Genomic DNA, 15,133 nt, shown 5'->3' with positions numbered 1-15,133 from the left:
TATGTGAATCACAGAACAACTGGTACACACACAGAAAAACATTGGAGTAATTTTTATTAATCCAGTTAATAAATACGTTTTTCACTGACTTCTTGTAAAATGTTCGGAGACAGAATATCGATTGTAACCAATTATCAATGTGCAACTACAAACTTTAAAACAAAGTTGGTCTTTTTAATGGTTGCGCTTTCACTCTGGATTTTCTAAAAAACAAAACAAAAACAAAAAATTCAAAACATGTAGTACACTTAACAATTTTGAACTTTAGGCAAATAATTAGAAAAGTAGGCAAAGAGCAGAGCTTTCATAGTTAAATGCTACTAAACTTTGTAAACTTGAGATTGGGCTAATTTTAAGGAGCAAAATTTCAACTGTATGTTAATTTGCATCACACCATGACTACATTATACAACACATTTATTGATCTGTAGCTTCTGTTGCCATCTCAGCAGTTTAAGCAGTTAAACATAATGGTTAAAATACAAAAGCAGTTTATCTTGGCATTGACTGTTCTGATGCTAGCTTTTAAAGTCAAAAATTAGAAGAAGCTGATTACAGAAGTCTCTGCAATAGTTGGCAAACCCACTTAAAGCAGCATCTGCCGGGTTCCGCTTCCAGTGTATTGTTGCTACAGGTTTTTGTGAAGTGTTAAATCAAGAATACCTAAACATTGTTTAGAAAATCCCAAAGCAACTTCAAGTAATTTATTAGTGGATAAAAAAAAACATTCAATCTTTAAAATCTGAGTGAGACTCTAAATGTTACAATTCAGGCCATACTTGTGCAGTAGAATAAAGGCTGTGCATCAGTCACTAACTTTTTAATGTGACAACTTAAGTGTCTCCTCTCTGAGAAGATACACCAAGACTGTCATCACAACAGCGAGTGTACTTTTATTGTTCGTGATGTATACACAAACACTGAAATATCTAATGAAAAATGGAGCAACACTAACACAAACAAAGGATGTGATCTACAAATACTGCATAGTTTAATCAGTGCATTTGGATACATATTTGTTCTATCATGAGGGAAATAAAAGGTGAGGTCAATGTATTTTTGGTTTTGTTATGCATCTATTTGGAAAAGTGTAAACACTACATAAGACCTTCCTGAGCTTGTCTTCCAATTCATTCCTTTGAACAGAATAAGGAACCTAGTCAAAAGAATAAGTGACCTTGTCTATATGAGAATCTCCTCGTATATACATTTATAGGTTTAAAAGAACAAAATAATAAAGGAATTCAATATCAATGTACATGATGCATGTCAATAGCCTCAATGGCAATATGCAGTAGACATGAAGCTTATACAATGCCTCTACTTGTGCTGCCTCATTCAACAAACAGTTTAAAGGATATGACAACCTGCCCTATCAGTATAATTGACCAAAAGCACAGAAGGGACAGAGGAGCTCAGACACTTGGCATCTGGCATGAATAAGACACTTTGAAGGTCAATGCAGAGAGTGTTTAGTATAGCTTGTAACTATTGATTTAAGCCAATAACCTAATGGCACCGTTCTCAGAGCCCAGCAGCAGAAGCCTCTTGGTGGGCAGGACCGCAAGGCTGGTCAGAGTACCGCGGAAGTTCTCCGTGCTCAGTTTTGTGCTACTAACGGGGCTCAGGGAGATATCAGCCATAGAGTACACTCCGATCTTATTAGCCACTGTTCCCGTTACAATCTCTGAACCGTAAAGGTCAAAGGCGTGGATGGGGTCGGATGGTGACTTGTACAGGCGAAGAGGCTTGTGTTCCAGATCTTTCCACACAGTCAGTGTGTAGTCAGTGGAGGAGCTGATAACAATATTTGCTTCTGCAGCCTGAAAAATAAAACAAGAAACAAGAATCAGTGATTGTGGATGTCGTGTCCCAGTAAATTAAAACAAAACAAAAATTAGGAAAAAAGACTAAAATGTCAAATACAGCAAAATCATTATAGACCTTGCAAATACTCTAAAATTTAAGGAATACAACAAAAGATGAGCTGAATAAACACAGAAACACAGACTCTTAGTAAATAAAATTAAATGGCAAAGGGGTTTTATTTGAAAATATATTTAAAACAGAAACATTTCGCACATATTCAGACAGACCAAAAAAAATAAATAAATAAATAAAAATCAGCCTTTAGCCTTGTTTATATTAAGTTTCTAAATAATCATTTACTATCAGTAACTACCATTGAAAAACAAACAAAAAAACAAAATAAATAACAACCACTGAATAACATGTTCTGTATCCATAGATTCCTAACCTTCAGTTAGAAGCAAGGAAAATTAATATTTAAAGTACATTTGGAATAGGCTGCTGCAGGTAAGAAAAAAAAAAAGAAAAAAAGGGGGGGAGGTCCGAGTGATGTGTGCGCGCCAATGAGAAATCTCCGTGGTCTTTCTAATACCTAACCTGTGTCCATATTTGCCCAAACTTGTGAGTTTAAAACTGGGGCCCTTATCTCTGACCTAATTTGGGGTTAAATAAAGTTTGCACTATGTTAACAACATATTTGCTAGGTACAACTTTCACCATCTCTGTGCCCCTTAGTATCTCTGAATCACTACCTATGGGGAATACCAAAAAATAAAAGACACTTGACTGACTGTTTTAATATTTATTTACCTGACCACTGAACAACACAGCTACACTTCCTGGCTTGAGTAAATTAGTTTAGGAATCCAACAGCAAAAAAGTCTGACCCCTTTTTTGGACAATCCTGGTGTCAGGCAATATCTGTAAATCTTAAATAAACGCTGGTAAATTATCACTACTTTATTACTACACTTATCAAACTAGAGGTTAGATGCACATACATAATAAAATGCATTTTTCAGTAATCAGAGGAGGAAAATGCGATGATGCTGCTATTATACCAAGTACATCAAAAACAGTTCAAGTAGGTAACAGAACAAAATTTTCCATTTTGTGTCTGATGTAATGTGGGTCACTCAGAGCGATGGAGTCTATGCAACTGACGAGCGATTAGCTGTGCACTGCGTGGGCTGTGTGGTCATCCAGAAGTTTCCACTGTTTACCAGAAAGCCCGATAGTGATTTTGTACAGCCCAGATTCAGCTGGTTGAAGTGTACAATGAAATGGTTACATTATACCAATAAATAACTGCAGGGGTCTTGGATTTTATATAATCCAATCATCTGACCCCATACTAACTGCTCCTGGTGACAAAATAAAAAGCTTGACCAAAGCAGAGACCAATATATCTAACAATCTCATGATTCCCATGCATCCAGCCCAAGTCTTCTGTAAACAACTTGACTGGTACTTGGTGTAACAAAGGCTACGTTCACACTGCAGGTCTTAATGCTCAAGTCCGATTTTTTGATCAAATCAGATTTTTTTTGTCTGGTTGTTCACATTACAAATAAAATGTGACAGCAAACACGCTCTAGTGTGAACGGTTCACGCCCCTCAAGGCGGCCCGCATGCGCAAAAGACATCACAGCCAGGTGACAGCTGGGTTTGTCGCCCAAACTAATCATAAAACGGGCAGGTGACTTGACCACGTCCGCTTTGTTTGTTTACATCTTCAGCTTCTTTAAACTTGGCTCTGAGGCTCTTCACTTTCCTTTGACACTGTAGCCACGTTCGCCTGTGCCCTCGTTCAACCATTTCTTTGGCAATGCACTCGAACACAGCCTGGTCACGATACGACCCTTCAAGTTTAGCTTGAATGGAATTGTCACCCCATATGCTAATCAAGTCCAAAACCTCAGTTTCTGTCCACTGACTCCCTCTGTCTCTAGTTTCGGCCGCCATGCTTTATCGTTTGTCTTCTCCGGCGCTGATAATTGGCGTCCGTCTTGTGTCAGTGACGTGAAAGATGGATTTAATGCGACATGACCATTCAAACAGCAGTCGCTTTCTAAAACATCAGATATGTATCTGATTCAGATCCACATACGAAAATGACCCAGGTCTGAATTGAAAATATCGGATTTGTGCTGTTCACACTGTCACACCATGATCGGATATTAGGGGTGCAATGATACACAAAATTCACGGTTCGGTTCGATACTTTGGTGTCACGGTTCGATATTTTTTCGATACAAAAAAAAAAAAAAAAAAAAAAAAAAAAGAATGTTCATGCCTTTTTAATTTGTCATTTATTAAAATTATAAATATATATTTTAACTCAAAAGTACAGTTTTTAAATTTAATGTTGCTGAAACAACAAAGTAATAAAAATAAATATATCTGATTGAGGAATCACTCATCTTTGGAAAAGAGAGTTTATTACAGAGAAATGGCTCTTTCCAAAATAAAAGCTATACTATACGCTTCTTCTGGGCTATATTCTCAGCAGCATATTAAACATATCAGGTCCCCATAAGGAGAATCATGTGCTAACGGCTGTCTAAATGACTCTGCTTCCACTTGTCTTTGCACTAGGATGATGTCAGCGTAAATGTGCAGTCATATTTGTTGTGTTCCCACTAGTGCTGTCAGCGTTAATCTGAAATGACGTTGACGCCACAACACGGCAAATCTCCATTAACGAGCTACCGCGGAACGCTGGACGGCCAAAACCTTAATGAGCTAACTGCGCTAACGCACTAGTTCCCACCAATGTAATTGAGCATTGTGTGGCACATCCGACATACTGTTTTACTTTTGTCCTTGATACGAATATCGTTGCACCCCTATCGGATATGGGTCGCATAGGGTCAAAAAAGTCAGATTTGATGCGCTTTCGCCTACAGTGTGAACGTAGCCAAAGATTGAGGTTCATGAATCAAAGTATCATATACATTGAGAAAGTATTATTCTAAGCTGAATAAACCTTTACCTTCTTTTTATCTACATTTGATCTATATTAAAATAACAGCATCACACAGTTACTGCAGATTTGTTGACTGCACATCCACGATGTCAAACTCCTGCTCCACCACATTCCAGACGTGCTCGACTGGATTGAGATCTGGTGAATGTGGAGGCCATTTGACTACAATGAACTCATTGTCATGTTCAAGAAACTAGTTTGCACTTTGACACAGTGCATCATCCTGCTGGAAACAGCCATTAGAAGAAAAGAAAATTTTCCTTTACCCCATTATACCACCACATTCAGCCTGCTTTCATGTTGTTTATGCCAAATTCTCACCCTACCATCCCAATGTTGCAGCAAAGAGGAGACATTAGGCAACAGGCAACATTCTTTCAGTTTTCTATTGTCCAACTTTGGTGAACCCATTTAAAAAGTAGCCTTAGTTTCCTATTTGAAGTTTATTGGTGTGGTAAGTAGCCATCTGCTTAAAGGTTTGATACTTTGTGCATTCAGAGATGCTCTTCTACATTCCTTGGCTGTAACAAGTGTTTGAGTTATTGTTGCCCTTCTGTCAGCTGAAAGCAGTCTAATCATTCTCCTCAACAAGGCAGTTTAACCAAGTTAACTGATAATTTCTCTTTTTCAGACTATTCTCTGTAAACACTAGAGATGGTTGTGTGGGAAACATCCCAGGAGATCAGCAGGTTCTGAAATAATCAAACCAGCCCATCTGGTACCAAAAACTATCCTAAGTTCAAAATCACTTAAATCACAATTCTTTTCCATTCTGATGCCAAGTTTGAACTTCAGTAGTACTAAGTAGTAGTCTGAAGACATAAATAGGTGTACTTGACAAATTGGCCAGCGCACGTATAGAACAACAGTCAAAATCTGACTACATACTCCCCTGACAACTCAAGCTGTCACCCAGACATACCACCTTACCCATTTGACTGAAAGGTGACTGAAACTGCATACACCACATACAAACTGTAAATATACCTTCATTTGGAGTATGTCTCCTTCATGAGCTGGCCAGCCTTTCAGTACAAGCCCTGTGCGTGCATCTAGCAGAACAATGAAGCCAGATGAAAAACCTGCCGCCACTGTGCGTCCTGAAGGGTTTACAGCCAGATAACGGATGAGCCCAGCACTCACATTGTTGCATGCCAGACGAAATTCATGCTGAGTACATGGGGAAAGATTGCTATAATTATTATAGTAGAGAAGCACAAAAGAGCTATTGCTTTCAAAACACAGTAATGAAAAATAATTGGTGGGTGATGTATAAACTAGGCCTTAACAGATAGATTGAAATTGTTACCTGCAAGCCAGGCTTGCGAGGATCAATGAAGCGGAGAACAGAATCTGCGCTGCCGTACACAACACTGCTGTGTGGAGCAGGCATGGTGGTGACAGCTGTAATGGGATTCTTCCCATCCACGGTTTCATGCAAGCGGATCTGTTTGCCTAAGGAGATAAAAACTTATATTTAAGCTAAATGAAACAGTTGAACTTGTGTGTAGTAATGCACTGCAGTTCATCTCCCTACCTGTATACTGGTCCCACAGGTGCACGGTACCATCACAGCTGACTACCTCCTGTGAAGCCTCCAGCTGTCCAACATAGAACACCGACTTTCGATGGTCGTTGTACGTCAGCCTGGGCTCCACATCCTGCGTACCATCACCGTGGTTATACAGCGGCCAAAGCTTCACAGTCTTGTCTTTACTACCAGAAAGAAAGTAATCCTCTCCTGCAAGAGGTGCCAAACACTTTGTGGTGCCCGAGTGACCCAGAAAGCTCTGTAATCTGATCTGATGGAAGTGAAAATGTGGATCTTGTTGATTAAGACCAATTTCATACTGCCAGTAGGCCAGCCAGTTGCCCTGCAGGGAGCGGCTACTTCGGGGGAGCTCCTGTTTCAAGACGCTGTCCTCTGGCGTGGGGCTTGTCACCCAGGAGGAGGAGAAAGAAGCTGCACCAGTGGATGGTGTTGTGAAGGTGGAGGCTGTTGTAATGATAGGTGTGGTATGACCAGAGCGTCCCCAAGGGTGAGTCAAGCCAACGTTTGAGCAGCCACCATAGTCAGTGTCTCTGGATACTTGAATTCGGTTTCCTACGAGGTGGCTCCCAAATGTGCCTGACTCAGGAAGCAAGTCTCCTTGCAGGGTGGAACTAGTTGAGAGGGATGAAAACGTGCTACAATCCACACGTCTGCCAAAACCAGAGGGTGGAAGTGGATCCACCCTGGATGCTATGGTGGTTGTTTCTTGACTCTGACTTACACTCTGATGGTAAGACTGGGCCAACTCCCAGACCAGCTCATGATTAGGAACTAGTTTCCGGATTGCTGTATCACCTAGAGCAATGACAAAAGAATGCTGTTTTATATCTCTTTATTATTAAAAAAACAAAACAAATATTACTTTTAGCACAGAATTTCCATTAGATAAAGTATTACATTACAAAACATAAGACATCTCCTACCGATGAGGCAGTAGAAGGGGATGTAAGAGGCATGAGCCATTTGAGGGTTAAATACAGTCTGCAGCTCTTCCAAGACCCCCAGCTCATATGTCACATTTGACTCTTCAGTGGTACAGACATCTACCACTGTGACTTCTCCCACAACCCTGCGAGGGGCGTTGTTGAGCTACAGGATAAAGACAGACTATACTGACATATTTGACATAACTGTCATTTTAAATTGTATTCCTTTTTTGCAACTCCAAGAAATAAGTGTAACTAAAATACACCTTTACATTTATTTAAAAAAAAAAAAAAAGTTATTATAGGTTTCTATTTTTTTGTTTGTTTTACTGTTTTGTCACTTCGTGTCAAATATTTTTCATGAAGCTATTTGTGACAAATTTCTAGTTGAAAGCCTTTTAGAAAAACAAACAAACATGCAACATAACACTCGCGAGTCATTATGTATTAGTTGTTGGGTTATCCATCTTTGTGAGGACCAAACTGAGACCCTGACCCTCTGTGTCAGAGTTATGATTTAGTTTTTGGTGGTCAGCATTTAGCTGTGACGGCTAAGGTTGGAGATTTTGAAAAAGCACGCGTGTGTGTATGCATACCTGGGGCTGCAGAGAATGCAGTAGCGAGAAAACAGCAAAGAATCGACGCAAAGTGTCAGCCATATGCTGCTGCACCATTTCCCTCCCAATGCGTAGACAGATGAGAGCCATCAGGCTGAGTGTCTTGAGACAGACAGCAGTGCGTGTCTGAACTCCACTGGGAAACCTACAGAGTACAGCAGAATGGGAAGAACAAAACAAAGGATAAACAGATCTAATGTAACAGAGTTTTTTTAAATAATCATCATCTTTCTGAAACAAAATTTAAAGCTTTTTCACTTCAAAACATAACAACAACTCAACAAGTTAAAGAAAAAAAAAAAAAAGCTAAATCATCCAACAGTTTGCTGTTTAAAAAGGTTTTACTGAATTCTGGAACCCCTTCAGTGTCTATTATACACAGTTCATATATACAACTTTATATACAAGTACATTATATATAATGTACTTGTATATAATTTAGTTTGTAAATTACCCCATACGAGGTGTAGTAAGCAGGTCCAACAATGGCAGAAGAATATCCTGATTGATCTTCATAAGCATGTCCATTAAAGTGGTATCAGAGAGAAATACAATGATCTTCTGTGTAAGTGCAACAGCTCCAAGCAGACTTGCTTCCTTGCGTGTGTTAAGACGCTGAGAAGAGGGTGGAGAGACCTGGAAAACATGAACATTTATTAAATGAATAGCATATTTTCATTTATATTTTTACATCTTAAAATACATTTGCTTTCCCATGACAAAGAAAACTAGCCTCAAAATGCTAATAGATGGCTTCATGTGTAATTGTCAGAAAAAAAAAAAAAAGTCTATTGTTCCCTTCTTACTAGATATCCAATATAAGGCAGGTACTGGTAAGTCAGTACAGGCTCTCCATAAAGCTGAGCTATATAGATGAGGCAGTCCAGCACAGGCCCTGCAGTGTGGTCACCCACAACCGGTTTCTTCTCATATACACTGCCCATTCCCACACTCTCTAGGCTGCTCCCGTCAGATGTCGGGGTCACAAACTGGTGATTTTGAGGTCCTAAAGGCAAAAAAAGAAAGGAAAGAAGGAAGGAAGGAAGGGAGGAAAAAAAAAAAAAAAAAGAGGAAAGAAAAGGGAAAATTAAAACAAAACACCATAAGATATAACAAGAGTTAAGAAATGCAAAACTCCAGAGCATCATTTTATTAATTACCAATTAGACAATTAAGCTTTACCTGTCATACATTTACATACCAATGTAACAATTTGTGAGCAATCGCAGCAAATTTCTGGCTACATATCGAGATGTCACTGTTGGTCCAAGTTTCGCTGACAGCCATCTAACTGTTTTGCAGACTGTATCTGTTTTTAGAAACATGATCAAAATGTTAGATACTGCCACTTTATGTAAAAACATTTGAATGAACCACCGTCACTAACTCACCAAGAAGAATTTTGTGCTCTTTTCCCTCAGATTCTTCTGACGGATCATGGTCATCCTCTTCGTCTTGTCCTTCCACAATCTCTTTCTCTGTCTCTTCCAGTGTCATCCCATTCACAAACTCACCCTCTAAAATGGCAACTGTGGCACCTGAAGCTTCTGTGCAACCAGAAAGAGTAAGCTCAAGGTTGAAGACTTCTGGGTCATTTGTCCCCTCTTTATCCTCACCAGCATCTGGCCCCTCATCTTCCTCCAGCTCTCCTCCCTCCTCTCCTTCACTAGTGTGTTTCAGGTCCTGGCTGCTGTCAGCTGATTTCAGGCTGGTTCGATCCCGCATTGAGTCCTCACCCAGAGAGAGTTCACTTGCGCTACTTTTGTCACTTAGTTTCCCCACACTGAGAGACTCTTGGTCTTGTTCCCTGGCTGCAGAGTTCTGACTCTGCTGTTTCCCAGTAAGCACCCCTGCTCCGCTGTTGACATAAAACCCATTCTGAAAGTCTTCTGGCTCTGAAAGAAACACTTGGTCACTAAGACTGATGCTGCCGCTAGCCCCCATATTACCGCCAACAGACCCAGACGTTGGCCGAACCTCACCACACTGAAACTCCTCTTCTTCCTCCTCTCCCATATTACACATGCCATTTCTCAACCCTTTAAAAGGTTCTGTTCCAGAGCCTGAGTTGCAGCTTTCAAAGCCAGTGATGACCTGGAGCACATGGGGAAGTAGGCTGGATAGAAAGGCCTGCAGGCCCAGTCTCACAATCAGCTGCAGAACGAAACAGTCAGTGTAAAGATAGAAACGGCCTCGGAGGCAGTGAGGGCTTTCATAAACATTAATCAGCGGTTTCAGTAAGTATTTGTTTGCATTTCTGGGACCCAGTACTGTAGAGATGGGCTCAAAAAGGTACCAAGATGCATAGACAGCAGTGGACTCCTCAAGCATGAGGGCTAGAATAAAGGGCAAGAGGATCTCAAGACCCTCTGCTGTGATGTTACTCCGCAGCAGTGCTTCAAGCTGCTGCCACAAGTGAAAGACAACATCTCTTCCTTGAAGGCTACTAATATTTTCCATCTTAGCATGGTAGGAAAAAATAAAATGATGAAGTGCTGCAAAATAAGAAGGGAAAGGAAAGGGAGTGATGACAGAGTTCAGTAACTGAGAGGGGCTTGGAGGAGGCAGACCATTGAAGATGGGGTCATATTTGAAGAGGAGAGGACTTGGGTAATCTGATATATCTTTGTTTGCCTCTCCAGAATGTTTCTCTATTAGCAAAAGTGTCTCAAGAGCATGGTGCAAACACAGTGGTACATCACGGAGGCTGGCAGAGCATAGCTTTATAACAGCTTGGAAACGCTGTTTGAGTGCAGTATCTGGTTTCAGTCCCCTTAGTTTAGTGGCGTAAAATATCTCAGCGATGAGAACACCAAGAGCCTGCATATCTCTTTGGTAGAGATGCATAAGAGAGGGGAGGGATTCGCTCATTAGGTCAGATCGTACACTAGAACCTGAAGAATGCCATACATCAGCGTGCAGACTTTTTACCAGAAAATTGTTCAACTTCTCCAGCTCTTCTAAAGGCTGAAATGGGTTAAAGCCTTCAGGGAGAATGATCTTCATTTCCTCTGTACTGGAGGCAGTCACGCTTCCTTCCCCATGCTTTTTGTTCATCGTCCCACCTCGTTGCAGCATGGCACTTCGGAAACCAGGACCAACACCACTTGAGAGGTCACCAGGGAATGAACCTGGAGACTGAGATACAGTAAGTGCTGTGTGCTCTCCTCCTGTCTTTCCACCTGATGCACTAATACCTGGCATTGGCACAGAGCAAGATGCAGAAGTGGATGAGCCAGTGGATGCTAAAGAGTCCAGAGCTTCTGTACCTTGTTCAAGCTCTTCATCTTTGTCCACTGTGGTCCAGCCACTGGACTCACATCCTGTAGATTCTGGCACCATTCCATCCAAAGTGTCGGCCAGAGTCTCATTTGGAGTGATGGGTAGAGAAGGCACAGTAAGAGCAGCAAGGCCAAGAGGAGGAGGTTCTGCTGGGGCATACTGAGAAGGAGATAAGCGAGGTGGGTGTGGCTGGTCAAACAGCTGAACTACACCATAGGTAGTTAGATGAGTGTGGTTGTCCACGAGATGCAGGCACACATTCTTGGCCTTGATAGCTTCTTTACCTGACAGCTTATAGCCAAATGTGAGATCAATCCAGTGATGCAAATGCTGGGACACCTCTCTGCTCTCCAGAAGCCGCCGATGGACCTCAACGAACTCTTCAGAAGACTTGCACCACGAAGGCACATCCAGGTCTGGCATGTCAGGGTGAATTGAGTGGAAAATGGAAGGGTCTGTGTAGAACTCTGGAATGCACTCATCAGGGGTCCAGCTCTGCATGCGTTCCATACTTGCTGGGTATTCATTGGGCTCCCACTGGGATCGAACATGGCTGCACAAAACTGACTTGGGAGTCTGCCTGGCTTTGTAGACATAGTATGTAATGTCTGACAGAACATCGGATATGTGATGAGGTACATGGAGGTGGTCAGACTGTCCTGCACCAGCACCACCTCCACTGAGGTCTCCACCGACACCTCCTCCACCAACCCCACTGCCTCCTGCAGCTGCCAAAGCCTCTTTGGTCATCTCGTATGTAAAATCCAGTTGCTTATCCCCTTTATTGAGCCTGAACTTTGACCTCCTGAGATCCCGAAATTTTCCCTCTGGCACAGTGAAATCCACCACCCAAGGCAGAACTGGGTGATAATTTGGGTCTCCTTCTCGCCGCCCCGCTAATCTGTTTAGTTCCATCAAGTAGCGGAAGTTACTGACCCGTCCATGGACCCAGTCCAGAACCAAAGTCCTTAATTCATCAAAGCAGTTTTTGCAAAGTCTTTTGTTCTCTTGGCTCACACACAGAATTTCCCTTGGCAGGACACTTTTTGGCTCTTTTCTGCGACTAACATTACTTTCTGCATCCCCTTCTGTTCCCAGTTCCTCATAATGAGCTAGGTTGAGCTTTAGGCGGCTGCACAACTGATCATCTACTGTTATGTCCTGAAGAGACAGCTCTCCACAAGATAGGCCTGCTGCATGACATGCCTGCATAGCTATTAGAACCTGGTAGAGAATGAACAACACTTTGGCATTGCTGTTAGCAAGCTTGGCTGGGCTGAAGGAGACAATATCACGAAGTGAATACTGAGTGTAAGGGAGAATCACATAGAGCATTTCTGCTGTCTCCAAAAGACATTCTGCAGGCAGAATGTTAGGACACAGACTGTCTGACTGGGATTTGGAAAAACAAGAAGAGCTAGATGGCAAGCAGACTTCTTTCTCCTTGTCTCTGGCAGGAGAAAGCAATGGAGATACTTTTTCAGTTGAGATAAATGTGGAATTAAAGAGCTTCTGTAATGCATGGCGTACTGCATCTACAGCTGCAACATGCATCTGTTCACTGGCTCCTGAATATGGCCGCACAAGTTTGTTATGAGCTTCACGCCATAGATTCCTGGAAGAAAAAAGAAGGGCAATGAAGACTGTTAGGCATTAAACTTGCTCTTAGATCATAATGCCTAATGTTGTTAGGACTGCATGATTAAGAAATGCCTCTAAGTAATGAGTAACCATGTCCTAACTAAAGCAAGTAATTATACCTAACACAGCTCATTTAATATGAAAGCATTACACACTAACATATTAGCTGTGGACCTAAACATATTTTCATTACTGACTAATCTAACAATTTTTAGTAAACTATTTATTGAATAAAAGCCCTCACAAATACTCTCTCACACAGTCTTTCAGTCCTCAACAATTAATTAACTTGATCAGCTCTACCCAATATTGCAGAAAATGTTTTCTTAGACAAATAATCTTAGCTTAATCGGGATCTAGAACTACAATAAGGTGGTAGGCAAAGACATATTTTGCATTAGAATTTAAAATTATGTTGAGTACCTGATATTATGCTGTGATACACTCTGCATTGTTTTGACGTAAGAATCCTGTGACAGAAATTCCATTTGTTGGTGGCATGGCTCTTTGGCCAGTCTGTAGCTCAGCTTACTTTTCCTCAAACCCTGAATGCACACTCTAGTCCACCCAGGGGGCAGTTTCGCCTGAGAAGACTGAAGGTATGTGCAAATTTCTGCCTCACTGATGCTGTCAAAACGGGCACAGCGCATGACTCGCCCCTCTCTTAGGCCCATCACCCAGCGCACAGGAACAAGGGCTACAAGCTCCTGAGGACGGCGCCCTGGGCCTTGCTGCCGTCTTTCAATCCCCAAGTCTTTTTCAACTGCATGCATCAGCCAATCCATGGTCAATCTGCAACTGGTTGTTCTCACTTAGACAGTTTTCAGCTACTTTCCACTCGCTGTCAGCCACTAGAAGTTTTCAGTTTTCAGATATCCATGGTGGAAGATATAAAATCACCAACAGCAAACGTTATCTCCTCATCCACCTGTCCCTTTAAAAAAAGAACTGTAAAGTATAAACAGACAGTTAGATGAGCAACCACTTTAAAAACAATACTGCTTTGATGCTTTCTACTTCTCACATAAAGTTTGAGCTCAGCTCACATAACTCAAGTTCTACCCGACAACAAATCTAATCTGCCCTGTGGGCAGGTTTTGAAGTCACTGCTTTTCATAAATGCTCACAGCTTGCAGGCAGATATGACACCAAAGAAACAACATTTCCCAATTTAAAACGACTCTTTCGGGGATGAAAACTTAACAAATTCACGTAACTGTGTCTACATTATGGCAACCTTTTTAACATAGTAAGTAACTCAACGAACAAAGTTAATAAAAACCGTCGGTAAGGTAAAGAAATGATCATTAGGGAAGTAACGTCGAAAGTTATCGCTAGCTAACAGTTAGCTTAACAAAGGGACTAACCTTACGAGGCATAACTGATGGAAGAAAAACGCAACCATGCAGTTAGTTGCTGAAAATTCTAGCACAAAGCTAAACGAAAGCAACTACCTCGTTAAACAATAACGATAATGCAATTGCAGACCAATTGCCACCAACGTATAGCTCACCTCTCACCACTTGTAGCAGTTGACAGCTAGTTAGCGTTGAGCTAACAACGCACCCCGGTTCCATGCATGATGAGTTTGTCCGACATTAACTTCATAACACTTGAACATCCTGCATGATGACATGTGTTTGCTTCATTTTCTGGCATTTAGAGATGAGTGTCAGCAGCCAGACGACAGTCAGTCAGCCGATTGTGTTTTGCTCTGAGCTATTTGGAGCCATGTTTTAGAAGCGATACCTCACGTGACATAACACCAGGCCCCTCTCATGTGATTGCTACTGATGCTTGCTCCCTGCAGCTGTGACGGCAGCGCTTCCTCTGCACTACACCTATATTTGCTCTTCAGCACTTTATTCTGCCATAAACCGCAGAAGTAATGTTTGTAGTTACCTTTTTAGAGAAGATGTATTGACAGCCTACTTTTGATGTAATACATTAAGGATAATATATTAAAGGTAAAGAATGTCCGAAATTTAGCCAGTCCTCTTGGCACATCGTGGTTCTTTATGCATTGGTTAATAATACTGTTTACTAACAATAAATCCCTCGTATTACAGAAACACTAGCACTACCATTAATGTCTAAATAATATGGATGAAATCTAGCCACAATTTCCAGGTTTTTATTCATTTTTTTCTGACCTTTAAGGACCCAGGAAATCACCTGATCATATTTAAAGTCGCATCACATGATAGGTACTTCCCAATTTCCAAGTTCACAGAGAGAAATACTGTATTTACCTGATTTCTGTGTTGTACGGGTTCTCTCCACAAGGTGGCATGATGTGTGTATTTTTATAGACAAA

The 15,133-nt window shown here is 41.3% G+C and overlaps 1 protein-coding gene across 1 annotated transcript; it reads right to left on the bottom strand.

Moving 5' to 3' along the window:
• Nucleotides 1–37: 37 nt before the first annotated feature.
• On the bottom strand, nt 38–14,633 carry wdr81 (WD repeat domain 81). Its single transcript, XM_026191886.2, has 12 exons — nt 14,330–14,633; nt 13,240–13,764; nt 9,285–12,790; nt 9,095–9,202; nt 8,700–8,899; nt 8,348–8,529; nt 7,873–8,038; nt 7,274–7,439; nt 6,336–7,145; nt 6,108–6,253; nt 5,786–5,968; nt 38–1,823 (listed from the first exon to the last, which is right to left on the bottom strand). Exons 2-12 carry the CDS (start codon nt 13,599–13,601, stop codon nt 1,497–1,499), a joined length of 6,156 nt encoding a protein of 2,051 aa, XP_026047671.1. The 5' UTR covers nt 13,602–13,764; nt 14,330–14,633; the 3' UTR covers nt 38–1,496.
• Nucleotides 14,634–15,133: the final 500 nt, after the last annotated feature.

The sequence above is a fragment of the Astatotilapia calliptera genome, chromosome 14, assembly GCF_964374335.1.
Source record: "Astatotilapia calliptera chromosome 14, fAstCal68.1, whole genome shotgun sequence".
NCBI classification, from domain to species: Eukaryota; Metazoa; Chordata; class Actinopteri; order Cichliformes; family Cichlidae; genus Astatotilapia; species Astatotilapia calliptera.
This window is presented reverse-complemented; position numbering and strand designations above follow the sequence as displayed.

Excerpts from the sequence above, each read along its gene's own strand:
- wdr81 (XM_026191886.2), bottom strand. The coding sequence starts at position 13,601 with ATGGATTGGCTGATGCATGCAGTTGAAAAAGACTTGGGGATTGAAAGA. Across the intron at positions 5,969-6,107 it reads CTCGCAAGCCTGGCTTGCAG|CATGAATTTCGTCTGGCATG; the intron begins GTAACAATTTCA and ends CCATGTACTCAG. Across the intron at positions 1,824-5,785 it reads GAGACATACTCCAAATGAAG|GCTGCAGAAGCAAATATTGT; the intron begins GTATATTTACAG and ends TTTATTTTTCAG.